At 34.2% G+C, this 16,899-nt stretch overlaps 1 protein-coding gene across 50 annotated transcripts in view; it reads right to left on the bottom strand.

The window, feature by feature from the left end:
• The window catches only part of Adgrl2 (adhesion G protein-coupled receptor L2), a 624,560-nt gene that overhangs the window by 81,262 nt on the left and 526,399 nt on the right, over positions 1 to 16,899 (bottom strand). For all 50 annotated transcript variants that reach the window (XM_048814135.1, XM_048814136.1, XM_048814133.1 and 47 more), the window contains one exon: positions 986 to 1,199. In XM_048814135.1, the coding sequence (XP_048670092.1) occupies positions 986 to 1,199 (214 nt within the window). The remainder of the gene's footprint in view (positions 1 to 985; positions 1,200 to 16,899) is intronic.

The following is a 16,899-nucleotide window of genomic DNA, read 5'->3' as shown; positions in this document are numbered from 1 at the left end:
TAAAAAAAAAAAAAAAAAAAAAAAAAAAGCATAAATAAAACAAAAGATAACTATGAATTTGCGGGGTAAGGATGTGTATGTAAGTTCACAGACTTTAACAAACATACAGCTTTGGTAAAAAATACTGATAACGTACTGTGCTTATGTGAGGATAGGAGTTATATGGGAACTCTCTGTACTTTCTGTTCAATTTTACTAGAATTTAAAATTGCTTTTAAAAACTAAAGATTGGGCTAGGGTTGAAGCTCAGTGGTAGAGCACTTGCCTAGCATGAGTGAAGCACTGGGTTCGATCCTCAGCACCACATTAAAAAACTAAACAAAGGTATTGTGTCCATCTACAGCTAAAAATATTTTTTAAAAACCAAAAAACTAAAGCTTACTATCTATTTATTTATTTGGGAGCGGGGATACTGGGGATTGAACTCAGGGGCACGTGACCACTGAGCCACATCCCCAGCCCTATTTTATATTTTAATTTACAGACAAGGTCTCACTGAGTTGCTAAGTGCCTCACTTTTGCTGAGGCTGGTTTTGAACTTGCTATCCTCCTGCCTGAGCCTCCCGACCCACTGGGATTAGAGGCATGTGCCACTGCACCAGGATAAAGCTTACTTTTTTAAAAAGCTAAGGAGCACCTATTGACAAAGACCTAAACATTTAAACCTTCTTAATTATTACCTAAAATACTTCAAATTTTTGAAGCTCTAAAAAAGATTATATTTGAATTATTATTCTTCCTCTTTTATAATATATAAAAGATATGTAGTATATAATCCTTCTTTCAGACTATATTAAAATAATATACAAGTCTGAATATTGTAGAAAACAAAGTAAAAATCAATAGTAGTGTGATAAAAATCCAACTCAGTTTCATACATAAACTGAGATATGGGCTGTGTCTATTCACTTTGGAATTACATTAATTCTACAAACTTGGATAAACATACTAGACAAAACGCAACCATAAATACTTTAATATTTACCTTTGAGTCATGATTTTGAAGGCATCTGGGAGGTAGCAGTCTGTATTCTCCATCTGAAATGGGTCCGCATCACAGATCTTGTCATCTGTCCTACCGTAGTTAGCGCTCTCGATCATGATGACATCACTGCCCGGACAGCGCAGATCTATGGAATAACCTTCACAGGACAATTCTCGCCTGACTAACCCAAATGGTAAAGCTGCTCTGCTGAAACCTTAAAATAAGAAAAGAAAATCAGACTTTAATTAATTTGTGAAACTATTTTAACAATACACTTTCCAGTAATATGATTCACATCTACAGTCAAAAGATGTCAAAAATTCATTTAACTCTAAGTCTGAAATTTATTATCAGTTTGCTTTAATATATCTTTACTTGGACTCACCCTTATAAGATACTTTAAAATGACTCAAACAAAATATTTTCTGCGTAACCTAGTGTAAACACAAGCTAAAGAGCTCCTTTTCAGTAAATGCAAAGAAAATGACAAATTTGATCAACTGTATATACAGTGACAAGTTTTACAAATATCATATATAACCATTAATCAAGGAAAAATTTGTTTGTGCAATGGATTACAAGTTCTGTTATACTTTCTTGTTTAATGTATACATATAAATTTGCTATCAGCATCATTATCCCCAAAATACCTTTGTCTTAGCAGTTCTTCCCCAAAATAAGTAAGACACTTAAGACAGTGGAACACAGCTGTTAACCTTTTCAACTTATAGACACTGACATGGCTGAAAGGATTCAACAAAGGAAACATTATTGCTCCAATCAAATCAATTAAAAGACCCAAAATGGCAAAAATTTCTCTAAGCTTCAGGGTTGTAATCTGCAAAATGAAGATGAAACATCTGTGATATTATTTTTCCTACCTGTATGGCTCTAAAATGACGAGAAGTGTGCATTAAAATACTTAAAATGCTATATGAATTTATTTATTGTACATCCAGTCAAGTGTAGACAACCACTGTTCGTGTGTGCCGAAAAAAAAGTTCTTGAATAGAATAATAGGTTACAATTTGAAGTCTGAATTACAATTTTCAAATAGGGTTCCCAAAAAGCTACAGAACATAGGACAAAAGGTAAAAAAAGAAAGCCAAGGATAGCAAATATGTCTCTGGGGGGACAAACATCTGTGCTATGCCAGCCTGGTAGGTACTTATGGATCAGCCTCCACATCAAAACCCTCGTGCATGAAATTTTTATTTCAGTTCTCTAGGTTGTCACCATTTATAGTATTCCTATTATAAAAGACAATGCTTTATTTTTATTTTTATACTTTCAGTTACTCTGCATGATATAACTTATCCCATGTGTCCTATTGGGTGGTCCTGACACTCAAAATCAAAAGTAACATCCAGCTTGAAGAGCTGGGTTGTGTTCAGGTCAACCCAATGTCAAAAACTGTTCTCTGAATCCTTATTGTACAATGCTTCTTACTAATTCAATGGAAGAGAAAGTCACCTAGACAAAAATGCACCTTCTTTCCAAGATACAAATAATGTTGTTAATGGGTTATTGGATCATATATTGGTGTGATCTGGACTGGCAACTCTCAAACCTGGCTGAATGCTCAGTTCTACTGAGAAAACTAAAGGTGTAACTGGATTGAACAGTGGGTGGGGTGGGGAATGTGATATCTGAAACCTGGAAACCATCAGGAGATCATAGCAAACTATTAAAATTACTCAAACAAAATATTTGAGTAAAAAAAAAAAAAAAAACCTGGGCAGGCTTCTACTGAGATCTGTGGTATTATGAGCACATTGAACATATATGTGAGGCACACTGTCAATGAAGAGGAAACACAGAAAAGAGAGAACAGAACCAGACAAATGTCAGGACAATAGCAGTAGGCAAGCCCAACTTTGAAAGATGGTATGTGGGGGGGGGCGGGGGGAAGACAACAGCAATTTCCTCCTTTCCTGTCAAATAACTAAGCTTAAATCAGTACTATTATATAAATACTTTCAATTAAAACAAATTTAGAAGCTGATATTTATTTGTGGAAAAGGCTATGTGGAACCTCAAACGAGTGACATTAAATAATATTTTTGAGCACAATCTACTTTAAAGGCAGAGGTGATTTGCAATTTTAATTCCATAATAAAACAGAATAAATCATATTATTAGAAAATGTGAGGAATATTAGAACATGCTATTAAAAGACTGGCTTGGAGCCATAATTCAAAATTCTTACTGTTTTGTCAGAAACACAGAATTGATTATGAAGCTCTTTGATTTTTAAACTGAGCCCTTTAATTTTTATTGTTGTTAGTTTGCAGGATCATAAACATGGCTGTAAGTGAAGCTTTTCATGACTGAGCTTCAAGTTGTATTCCAGACCTACTGAATTTGAATCTCCAGGTTCAGATAAAGGTGGGATGCACTGGGGGGTGGGGTGTTAATCTACAACGCACTGATAAAACAACTAAGATGTACCAAGATTTTCTCTAAGGCCTTTTAAAAGTAATATTTTATTTCTCTACTGAGATTTCATATTTGTTAAGTTATTGTCATGATGTTTCCTCTTAATTCTCTAATACAGTTTTACTGTAATCTTTGCACATATTCATAATAGATGCTTTGAAAAGTTTTCCTGCTGAATCTATCATCTGGGCCTACATGAGAAGCGGTTTCTATGGAATCCTTTTTCTCCTGACTATGGATCAACTTTCCTGTTTCTTTGTGTATCTTGTGAACTTTCTGTTGTTTTTGAAAACTATACATTTCAAATAATATTCTGTTATTAATCCACCAACTGTGGATTCATATTACTTTCCCCAGAGAAATTGTAGCTGTTGTGTTTTCTTTTTAGTGTCCTGACTTGATCTACAAAATCCGTCTCCACCACTGTGTACAGCTACCGACATCTCTGCTTGTTGCTTCGTTTTTACCTTTTAGCCGAGGTTCCTAGAAGTTACCCTCTGTCTTCATATAGCTTAGTGATCAGCCAATGATCAGACATAAACTCTGCACAAAAACTATGAGCCCATAGTAATGTTCCACTCTGCTGAGTTGGGAAGAGTATTCAAAGTTCAGATAGTTTTCAAATCAGTCTGCTATTTGCTTTCTGCCAGCCCTATCACACCTCTCTGTACAGGTGTGCACCTTCCTAGTTAGTCAAGAATGATTAAAGATCTAGCGGCTCCTCATTTCCTGGTGGTGCCTGCATAGTGCTTTGTAACTTGGACCACAGCAAATGGTAGAAGAGCTACAATGTGGGGAGAGGCAGGGGCAGATGTTTATTTCCTACAGCGTCTACTGTTTTCATTGACAATGCTCTTGGGTCTTGGTTTCCACCCTGAACTTCGAATCAAGTCAACTGTCTCTGGCAGCAAAGTCACTGTGTTGGAAGGCCAGCCTTCTCCTGATGAAGCTACTACAATGACAGCTAACCATGAGAGATGAGGGGCAGGAGCAGCCTCACACTTTCAACTTCCACTGCTCGTAGGGGAAGTTCTAACAGATTTTCAAAAGTGTATACTCCCCACTAGTTGTTTGGCTTTAGTTAATTTTCAGAGGTCAAAATGATTGCTTTTGACAATTTTGTCCAATTTTACATTTGTTTTGGGGGGAAGAAGATTCTCTGTACCATCATTGACACAAGTTCCTTTAAGAACTTTACAAATATTTCCTAACTAAAAGTCCTCAAACCAACCATACAGATAGGTACTACTGTGATCACCATTTTACAGAGAAGGAAACTGAGGTACAGAATGACTATATTTTCCATGATTACATATCCAGTAAGAATAAAATTAAGATCTGAAACTCAGCCAATTGGAGATGACAGAGTTATGGTATAATGGGTGCCTTCAGTATTGGGTGAAGAAGAGGAGCAGAAAAGTAAAGAGTACATCACATGGCCAAGTATTTAAATAAATGGCTCAGTCAACATAATCAACATCAAGAAATCCCTAAATGAAAGATTTTAACCACACCATTACTATGATATTTATTTTAAACTCTATTTTTAATCTATTTTTATTTCAACAAAGAAAAAAAACCAAAACATCCCAACAAGCAAAGAGTAATACAATCCATCTTGCATTCTTGACAATTGTAGAAAGAACTGGTGGGAAGCCCAGTGAGCAAAAAAAAATAAATATTGCAGCTTTATGCTGTGCAAATGTGAATACCACCAAATAGCATTGCTTAGAGTAAAATGAACTGTTTTGCTCCATTTCTCCTCTGGGAACAAATGATTCTGAAGAGACAGCCTCCCCTCCTCAAGCTACAGAATGTCAAGCAGTAACTCTCTGTGCTTTAGGACGGTGGCTGGGAAAAAATACCTCCCAGCAACAGGTGCTGGGACACAGGACTGAAATCATCCACATTCAGGGGAGAAGTCCTAATGAACAGATGCACTACTACTAAGTGGGAATCCTATGACCAGAATTGGAATTCCGTCACTGGATTTCCAATCATGTATAAACATTTTTACAAAATCACAGGATGCTCTGACACCAAATAGTATGCATACTTTGTTGTAATTGCCTTCAAGCACTTGATTAGAAACATTTTGCTTTTCTCCCATTATCTCTGCTCAGTCTATCCTTTACACATTTTTATAAAATCATGCATTCCTATAACAAGTGTTATTAAACTATAATATAAAAATTTCAACTTTTCTGGTACTGTTTTCCTTAATTACTTTGAACTAAACCCTGTCATGGATGCTACTGCTCATGCTGTCTGAGGGCCCCTGGAAGCACAATGCTTTTTGATTATCAGGGACCTCTATGGGACTGAGGCTGTGACTCCAAGCTGTATTGAAACATTAACTCAAGCCACAGTCAATTATGAGAGAAGGCATATGAAGTCTCTGAATTATTCTTATTTATATATGTTAATGAGGTTTCTTCCTAAAATGGAAATGAGTGTTAAAAGTAAATCTCAAAGATAAATTAATTCACTAATATTTCAACTGTTCCATTTATCTCTGCATATTCATGGAGTCATTGGAACACAGTTTTAAAATTCAAGGATGTATAATAAAACTTTTTATATCAAAAACTGTGTGTTAAAACCCTGTTTTATTTAAATTTATAGAAGGTCACTGTTTTTCCATTTATTTGATTAGTTCCATTTCAGAAATAGCTATCAATCAAATCCTAAAATAACTCTTTTGTGTTCATTAACACATTATTCTCTTGCAGATCTGAAGTATGTGACAAGACTAAACTGTGACAGGCAGAGGGTTTAAAAAAAAAAAAAACATGTCACCTATAACCTTGTTTTCATGCTAAAAGAAAACAAAAGAATACAATTGTTACTTTGTAACATAAGCACACTGGCCAAAAAAACACCAATTTGTACCCAAATCTGGTTAGTGTGAAACACCAACCAAATCCTCCCAGAAATATGGAACTTTTGTAACAGAAAATGCTCAATTTAAAATCATGTTAACTACAAAATAATTAGCTGAACATAAATAATAATATGCCTTAGCTTCTTGTGTCATTTTTATTAAGAAGTTCTATTCATCTTAGATAAATTTCAAAAAAAGTGAATTGGATGTTTTAAATTATGAAGCATTTTTTAATTCTAGAAAAAAAATGTTTGCAGTTTATTTAAATATTTACAATATTTTGTTAAGCAAAATCAGTTTGTCAAAAGTGCTGTTTTCCAATAGAAATACATTAAAAATATCTAAGAACTGTGTAATAAAAAAATTAAGACAAAAAAATGGACAAAAATCAAATTACATAAACCTCAAGAAAAAAAGCTTTAACTTTCATATTTCCTAAGAGTCCCAAATTCTAGATACTTGGGATGCTCTAAAGTAAAAAAAAAAAAAAAATGTACTTGTACCATATCTTCAGCTGTTAAGTTCAAATATTGCCACTCTGACAAGCCTCTCAATATTTTAAGGAGAAGGTATGCACTATGAGTCCTTCAAAACATTTGGGATTAAACTCCTTATGAGAAAGAAACTGATCGTGCCCATCTAAAAACTTCTAAATTATCTACCACTAAGTAATAATTAACAAGTACCATTTTAAAACAGTAATTTCAGTTATAAAATACTATCTATTTAATACTGAACTTTAAAAGGAAAATTCCTGACAAGCTTATCTATTAAAAATAACATAAGTCACAAAAGAGACACTCTTGATAGTCTCAGCACATAGCTGCAATTTTTCCAAAGTTCACATGTATAATACTTTAATTCCAATATTCTTTTTTTTTTAATTGACTGAATTTCATATCAATCCTCAATATCACACAACTACCCAATGCCAATGTTTAAACTACTCACTCCACACAGGATATTCTGCTCATCTTCTCTTAGGCAACAATTAGCTTTTATGATCCAGTTCAAGGCATCCTTGACCATAGAGAAAGAAAATCTGACCTCAGGTATAGGCCACCAATTTCTTCCAATAATTGCCTAGGACCTACTATGTGCCTCTGTTCTTTTAGACACCAGGGATATAAAGTAAACAGAAATGAAAATGATCCTTGTGTGAGGGTAATAAAGATGCACTATCTACCTAGTTCAACACTAGAATGCCAAAACTTCATAAAAAGACATTTTGTAGTATTCTTCACAGAGGACACAAAATAAAGATATGTTAAATAAATGGGTGTATTAGTGAAATGAGTGTGCATAATTGTGAGCTCTTCTAACAGAGTAGAAAACATGCTCTGAATTTGTATTTCTTCCCATTCTGGACTTTGAGATTGCAATGGAACGGGAATAAATTCTATTTATTTTTATACCCTTGATTTTCAACAAAGTACCTGGAACTCAGCAGGCATTCAATTTTCACTGTATTTTGCCATATGCTTCATACTTTAATTCCTATATTCAAAAAAGATGTTAAATACACACTAGAATATAAAATTATTTTTGAAGAAAAAAAAGCCTCTACAGTTTTATCTTTATTTATATTAAAAGTTTCTGATATTACATTTAAGTATGCATATTATCAGAAAATATTTTATAAAAAAAACAAATGTAAAGAGATAAAAATATAAACATGACAAAGATATCTTCACAAGAGCCCACTATTCAATGAGATTCCAATTTAAAGATGTGCCCTTGACTGACTAACTTCTAGAATTCAAAATATCCCAGAGTTGTGATCATTAATCATTTAAAAGGAAAAAAGGAGACTAGTAACTTTACACTGTCTCCCCTCCATTTCCCCCCCCCCAGGGAAATAGGAACTATTGTTTACAATTCTACTTTTTTATACTTATTTAAAAACCAGTTTAACCTTAAGAAGTTAGCATCAGAAATGTAATTTCTTAGGTTGTTCACATTGTATTACCAAATTAAAGTTCTGAAGTAATTCTGTATAATTTATTCACTGTCAACAGAGAATAATTACAGAATAACAAAACACCAATTTCATCATCTCAGGTAAGACAATTTCTTTCCACCTCTATATTGATTATTTAATATAATCTTCTATTTAATGATTTCTTTTATTATCCTTTTCTTATCAGAAATTCCATTAACTTTTCCACCCAGCCTCAGAGTACTAATGACTGACCCAAGCCGTGCTTAGCTAAATAGAATTCTTTTCCTTTCCTGTCACTGTATTAAAGTCTGATGAATAAAACTAATCAGAGCAGAGACTTCATTTGAAGGATTTCCCAGGCAGGTCTCCCAGATCAAAAAGTGTTAAAATTTGGGTTCTGCATCTTTTTGTTATTACCATGCTACATTTAAACATAAACAACAATATTTTTAAGTCACAAAACTACTACCCAAAATTTCATTTGTAAAAAGGTATATTTAAACTAAATTGCGAATGTATGTAAGGTTTACATGTTAATGTGTTTTTATTAGGCAACAACAAACTCTAAATATGTGAAGGAGTTCCCTGCGAACTCCTTCTTCATCAAAGGTATCTGTAAGGGGTCCAATTAATATTAACACCAGAAGTTAAGAGTTAACAACATTGAAACTGCACTAAAACCACCCCCTCATTTCTCTCCTTCCCACACAGGAATCCAAATGCAATCACTTCAACCACAGCTGACTCAAACACATGTCCTACAGGAGAAAACCTTACATTCCCAGATGCATGCCTGTGAAGTATTCGTTTCACAATTCATACGGAAAAAAATAACACAACCTGAAATCAGTCTCAACACAAAGTATTACCCATGCTAACAATTTGATCATTTAAAAAGTGCCAGATATTTAATTTCTTCTTCACTGATGAAAGGAGCAATTTCATGAACTGCTTCCTACATACTTTCCAAAAAGGCACTGTTTTCCTCTAAAACCTCAAAGAACTTTGTAAGTGAGGATTGTTTTTGAAAGTGAAATCACTAACATATAAGACTCTCTAATAATAGAGTTATTTTTATCTCACAACCAGATGCAAAGATAAATTTCTAAAAGATACATGGAGCTTATGGGAACAACTAACCAAGCAAGGAATAAGACAAAAATAATAATAGCGGGTTGGGGATATAACTTAGTTGGTAGAGTGCTTGCCTCGCATGCACAAGGTCCTGGGTTCAATCCCCAGCACAACACACATACATGCACAAAAAAATAAATAATAATAATAATAGTAGTAGTAGTGGTAGTAGTAGTAGTAGTAATAGTAATAGTAGTAGTATAAACAATACTCCCGTAAACACTGCAATTAGTGTGGCTATTATTTTTGTCAATAAATGCTCCTGGACCAATAAGAAACTGCAAAATGCCTTAATAAGAGAAATCAAATGCAGTGGTGAGCCCACTTTGTGAACCTCATCTCAAGGTGCAATGGATATGAACAAAATAATGAAGACCATCACCAAGTAGAAAACAGCATTTATTAATTGCTCATTCATTTATTCCTGAAGTATTTGTGTCCTTAGCACATTCTGATTCCTCCTTTAAACTATTCTGGAATAAGGCAAACAAACCATTAATACTACCTCAACACCACCATTCCCACAAACTACAGAAAGCCCACCCAGTGTTCAAGTCCTTCCTGAAGAAAGCAGATGACTTACAGAAGTACTTTACCAACTGCAATCTATGAGTTAGGACAGAAACTAAGCCCAAAATAGTATCTAGGTTATAAAATCATTTTTTAAATGACAATGTAGTAACTTCGAATTCAGGTTAGTTTGGGTGTTATCATGTTTGTGCTTTGCTATTCAGATGTGTTCAATTTTTAATGATATGTTTTAAAGAACATACTCAAAAGTTTTCAAATCTGTGTCACCATAACATTCAGGGAAGGAGTCGGGGGGAGATATATTTAATCTGATATTGCAAAGTTACAAAATGTTACCTTAAAAGAGAAATAATACTACTTTTCTGCAGAGTTAAAATTATATCCTTTCTTGTATTTAACTGTCAAGCTGAACATCAAGAGAACTAAGAAACAGCATGGTAGCAGATCCAATGGTATAGGCCCTGCCCCGGCACACTAAGGCCCATTGTAGTCTTTCATACCTGCTCCCTACAGGTACCAACAGTGCAGAGGCAACAGAGCAGTTCCAACTTCTAGACCCAGAGATTCTAACAAATTACAAGGAGTTCCAGGAAAAAAAGGTTCATAGGGACCCGTTTGAGCTAGTGTTGCTGTGCCCTGGTGTACGACTCTAATGCCCCTTCCCTAGTACTTTAAATGTTTATTTCCCTTTACAACTTCAGATAATTTTAATTTCATCCCTTTGATCCTGAATGTTACCGGATTTAAAAGCTTACTATTCAAGGAAGGAAGAACTACAGAAGAAAGTCTTGCTAAGGGTTCCAAGAATAATCAAATGCTTCTTATCAGAAAATGAGAGTAAGTTTAGGATTTGATTTATACTAACAGGCATGTTTTAGGAAATTACATTTCTCAAATCCATGTAGCATCATGACTAAGATGAGTAATCATGACTAATATCCATTGTGAGGATTTCCATGATTGATACGAAAGAGATAACAGTAAGCACATAAAAGAACCTGGGCAATGAGTGCTAGTTCTGCCATTTGCTGACTGGAAACATGTAAATACGTTTCTTTACAAATGAACTTCATTTTTCTTATAAAATTGTGGTGTATTAATATATTTAATACAAAAATATAGTAATTACTCAAATGTTCTGCAAATAAAAGACAGATTTACTCTATTAGATTACCCACACACTTTATTCTCAATAACATTTTGACTGCTTGTTTTTCCATGATCCATGACAAAGAATGACTTTTTTAATAATATAATGTGTTAAAAAAAATCAAAGGAACAATATTTCGTGATGCATGCAAATTAGATAAAATTCACATTTCAGTGTTCTATAATAAAATTTTAATTTGTCAATAAATTTTTTAGATATTCATTTCTCTCGTTATATAAATATTTATGATACCCTTGGTTATGCCTTTTGGCATACAAAGCCTAAAGTATTTACCATCTGGTCATTTACAAAAATATTTGTCAACCACTATTTCAAATAATTCAGGCAAAATAAGTGAATATTACTACAGTTTCCTCTTCTCAGTGGATGTTTTGATATTGAGTGGAAACAGTTATAGAGTCTTGCGGTTTAAATTTATCACAGAGGTAATTAAATCAGGAAGAACAAGATCATTAGAGTAAGTTCTCTGCTTACCAAAGCACTGAAAGGTGATGTAATATGGGAAGTGGGGATATGATCAGGTGGATAATTGCATTTTAAAAATGTTCCATTTAAATATTCCTTCCTCCTAACATTAATTTAATGATCTTTACAGATGTTATTGAAGTGTTTAATTTTACGATGGATAACTATTTTATAACAAAACAAATCTGGACAAGGGGTATACCTGATTTGGCTTAGAATCCCTGAAAGAAGTGTGTGACTAGATAAATTGCTTCAATTGCCAGTATCCTGCTGTCTTTATTTGAAAACCAGGTAAAAACATTGATGGATATAACAATGTACATTAACCTAAAAGCACTGACCACACAGAAACTGAAATTCATTAGAAATTAAGATAAAGCAATTCTGAAATTTAAACATCAGAAAACACACACATATTTAATTAAGCACAACTTATGTCCCCCAAGATACTAAAGCTCTAGTAATAAAAGGCCTCCAAATAACTATCAGTAGAAACATAAAATATTCAATTTAGTTGATAAGCACAAAATATATTTAAAAATTAAATTTGGTAACATTGTCTCCTATCACATCACCAAAGATTTGTTTGTTCAGGTATTACAAAACAGGCAGCCTCAAATATTCCTGGGATTATGAATGGGTACAATCTTTTTTTAAAAGAACCATTACCAAATCTCATTTATAAGCATATATTCTAAAAGTTATCCAAAATTTAGGCAAGAATTTGGGTAAAAGGTATTTATGAAAATTGACATAAAAAAACTTCCAAAATACAGAAGTGGTTTAAATATACACTGATAAAATGTAATGTGATGCACTCCAAAAAAAAAACCACAATATCATAATACAAAATAATAGAAGGTACAAATAAAAATAAATATCACAAATAATGCAGTGATAAGATTTATTGATTTAGTAATGGGTTCCCAGATAAGTAGGCAAAAAAAATTATTAATCTACTCCTGCGGACACAGCCATAAGGGTAAAGGGACCTAGGAAACAATAACACATTTTGGCCTAAAGTGATCCATTCATTGAAACCCATGGAGCTCAGTAATCCGGGAGCTCAGGAAAACTGGCCACTAACCCTGAGGTAACAGAAGTTGAGTTAAGGATTTAAAGCAGACTAGGAAGATAAGAAAGATTCTGTACCCCTTTGTGAGTGCAATTCAAAAACATACTATCTCATACTAAGAACTAAAGTGATACCAAAGTGTGTTTAATTTTTCTTGTTTGGAGCTAACAGAGACTACACACCAGAACTCTAGAGGGACATTGAGAAACTGTAGTGGCTTTTCCAAGACTGCCTATATCAGTGCTTCCTGCAGCAAAATTACCTTAATGTATCCTACATTGCCCAAGTGACCTATGCCCAAACATATTTATGCAATAAGAAAATGAGCATTTGTCTCCAACAAAATATTCCTATAGACTGAAAGGGTTTTTCCTAATCTCCACCTCTCCCAACTGTAAGTCCCTCCTTGCAGTTTGTTCCAAATGTCCTCAACTTAGTCTAGGTTTCTTCCCAGTACATCCCATAGCTGGCACTTTGCTGTTTTGTAAAATTTTACATGTTGAAAGGCAGATGAATGAACTATTTTTCTGGAAATACGTTACTCATATAAAAGACAGAAGCAAATGCTACTTGTGCCAGGACACTATTATAGAAAATCCAATAATTTATTGATTACACGTAACTTACTTAAATGACAAAGTTTATCTGTTTACACTATATAGACTTGAGAATCTTAATTTACTCACTATTTAAAATCTGGATATGCATGACTGCCTCTATAATGTTCTTCATATCATTTTTCCCCCTAGTTGCAATTTCATCCTATATGCTCAGATTTTAGCTCACCCTCTCCTTTAGGGCTCAAGCGCTTCCTCCTCTATCATGAAACCATCAAAACACTTAATTAAGTGATAGGATGATAAGCTTTGCAGTTATACAAATTATGTGTACAGGACCTCCAAAATCAGAGTAATAAATGCCATGTTTTTCAAAGAGAAGTTATCTACTGTGAAAGGAGAGAAGCATTAAGGACAGAGTCTGAGGTGACCCACATGCACAACCCTGAGCACCACACTTAACTCAAAAGGCAAAGAGTAGAGTCAGTACATCTTTATTCCTCAGGATGCCCAAGATGGCAAAGAAAGAACCCTTCCTGCCCTTTAGCAAAATGCTGTCTCCCTCTCCCCAGTGATGTGGACTTCTGACTTCTACTGTCTGTTCTGCTTTGAAACAGTATTCTATAAGCTTCTCAGCTAAATTAACTTGTAGAAAAGTATCCACTTACATTCCACGGGCTAGCTAGTTTGCTGGCTTTCTTTCATGTGCTTTACAACCTATTTGCTTGCAGCACAAATACCTTGAAAGTCTTAGGTCTTCTGTGACAAGAAAGCTTATTTCTAAGAATTTTTATTCATATGCTATACTCAGATGTACACTCTCTGAAACAGACTGGGTTTGAACTAGACTCCTCTGTTTACTTGTTGAATGTACCTTCTTACGAGACCAAACTGTATTTCATTTTCCCTATCAGTAAAATGGAAATAATAATAGGTGGGTCCTACATTGCATTGGGTTTTGTGAAGATTAAATAAGTCACATGTGAAGTACTCAAAACAGTGCATGACAACTGTTAAATGCTTAATTTTGTGTGCACAGAGTGGTAACTCAAAACCTGGTTACTGCAGCTCCATTGGTATGATTGATAAAAGTTCAAGCTTCCAGCCTGGCATGGTGGCACATACCTGAAATTCTAGAGACTCAGGAGCTGAGGCATGAAGATCACATGTTCAAAACTAGCCGCAGCAACTTAGTGAGACCTTGTCTCAAAATAAAAAGGGCTAGGGGTGTGACGCAGTGGTTAAGCGCCCCTAGATTCAATGCCAGGTATCAAACAGAGAGAGAGGAGAGAGAGGAGAGAGAGGAGAGAGAGGAAAAAGAGAGAGAGAGAGAGAGAGAGAGAAGAGAGAAGAGAGTTTTCTGGATTCCACCTATAGCAAGCCAAGGAAACAATCTAATTGGTAAATTATTTACTAGATATAATTGAATAACTCATATATCTAAATAATGTACAGATTATAAAATCATAAATAAAGGTAATTAGAATTATACTAATCTCCATTTTCCCCATCCCTCTTTCCTATACTTTCTTGAAAGGAACAAAGCACACTGATAGATAGGTCACGAAAACAGAACATCACTTGTAAGGACTTTAGAAGATTCTTGACTCAGTGCATGTTAACTCAATTAATTCTCATAATGACAGGGGGTAGGGGGTAGACTATGCAATATCCCTGTTGTTGGTGAATTCTTATTCCTTCCATTTTAAGAACAGAAACATAAAAAAAAACCTCCCTGAAGAGTGTTCTGTGACTGCATACACATACTATCCCACCTCTTCTCCACAACTGTATCTAATTCTGGCAATGCTTTCATGGGGATTCCTTACATTTACCACGTGGCTTCAAAGTTACATATCTATGTGATTTCCCTTTTAATTAATACAAAACATCCCTCACCTGCATGATGGCTATTTATTCATAATTATAATCCCAAGCATCTAGTACAGTGCCTGGCTGTGGCATGCACTTACTATATATGTGCCATTAAATTTATAGCTCAGAAAATGGGTGCTAAGGAGATTTCACTATAGTCATATGCCACAAAAGGAATCTGAAAGATGGCTTAAATACTCTTCTCACTGTGTCATCCTACCTTCCTAAGTCCTATCAGTAGATGCTAGTTTGACTTCCATGCTACTTCACTTAGCACAGTGAGCTTGTTTTATCATGGGTATCACTGCAATCCTCAGGAATCAATAAAAACTTTTTCTGGGCATTTAAATTATATACATTAAACACAATAAAAGAATACAATGGTTATTTGAAATAAATTTTCTACATGCTACAAAACTATTTTGTAAAATCATAGGTTTTCAGCCAGTTGAGGTACCACATGCTTGTAATCCCATCTTGAGGTTGAGGCAGGAAGATCACAAGTTCAAGGTCAGCCTGTGCAATTTATCAAGACTGACTCAAAATTAAATGAATGAATGAATGAATGAATGAATGAATGAATGAATAGGCTGAGGGTATAACTTAGTGATAGAAAACTCTGGATTCAGTCCCCAGAAACACCGCCCCCCACCCCCAAAAAAAGAAAAAGAATTATAGGTTTTTATTTATATCTCCCTGTCCTAGTAACACTTTTGTGTATTATGCCAGGGGAGAATATATTTGGAAATCAGATAGGCAAAATTTCAAAGCTATCTAAAGCTAGTAACAAACATTTTAATGATGGAAAGATCATTATATGTAAAAATATTCCATTTCTTTGAGCATTCAGTTGTCAGGATTTTTATTAACCACACCAAACAATCAAAGACTGTAAAACCTTTGCAGAATTCAAAGTAAATAAACTAAAATGTTCTCTTAGTCTATTGTCTTGGTCACCTTCACTTTTATAGTGTCTAGCACAAAATCACTTTGTTGAATAAACTAATCAACTTACTGAAACTCTATTGCTCTTGAGGAAATGTGCTTGCCTACACATTACTTTGTAACAAATACCAGGATTTTGTTTGGGTATGCCCTCTGTGGAAAATGGAAAGAAAGAGATCTACTTCACTACCACTTTCCTATATTATTGAGTATATTTGCTGTATCTCAATATTCTTCCCACTCACTTTTCCAGACTCATCTGAATGCTATTGTGCAAAAATAGGAGGTATTATAGAGTCAGAAATTTTATGTCAATGGCTTCAGGATAGGAAATTATATAATCATCTTTAATAAGAAACTGCACTATTTTCTAAGGTATAATTAGAAATTTCTTTGTGCTATCTTCCCAATGACCATCATACTATACTTATATACTTTCAGCTAAAGATCCAGAAGAAGATATGAATGACAACAGAGATAGTTTCTATCATGTTCACAGTCACAAACATCTAACATATTAACAAACAACAACCTGTAATATGTACACATGTAAATTAGATCAAATTTTAAGTCTAATTCCTTGAGAGAACTCCATTTATAGTCTTTGAAACTCAATTTCCTATCCAGCCATACTTCTGTTGGATATTTTAGGTTTTTAGCTTACTTGTTCATTACTGAAACATTCATTGAGTACTCATCATGTTCTTGGTAGGGCTCAATCTACTGAAATGAATTTTGCAATTTCTACTTTTAAGCACCTCAGTCTTAAAAGTAAGAAATGCAAGTACATCATACACAGAGAGAAAGATAGATGAAACATAAGAGGAACAAAAGATAGAAAAGTATCTAGATGAAGGATGTCAGAAAAGGTGACGTTTTAAATTCCCCATTATCAC

This window comes from Marmota marmota, unplaced genomic scaffold, assembly GCF_001458135.2.
Source record: "Marmota marmota marmota unplaced genomic scaffold, marMar, whole genome shotgun sequence".
NCBI lineage: Eukaryota > Metazoa > Chordata > Mammalia > Rodentia > Sciuridae > Marmota > Marmota marmota.
Note: the sequence above shows the minus strand (reverse complement) of the source record. Positions and strands in the feature narration are given on the sequence as shown.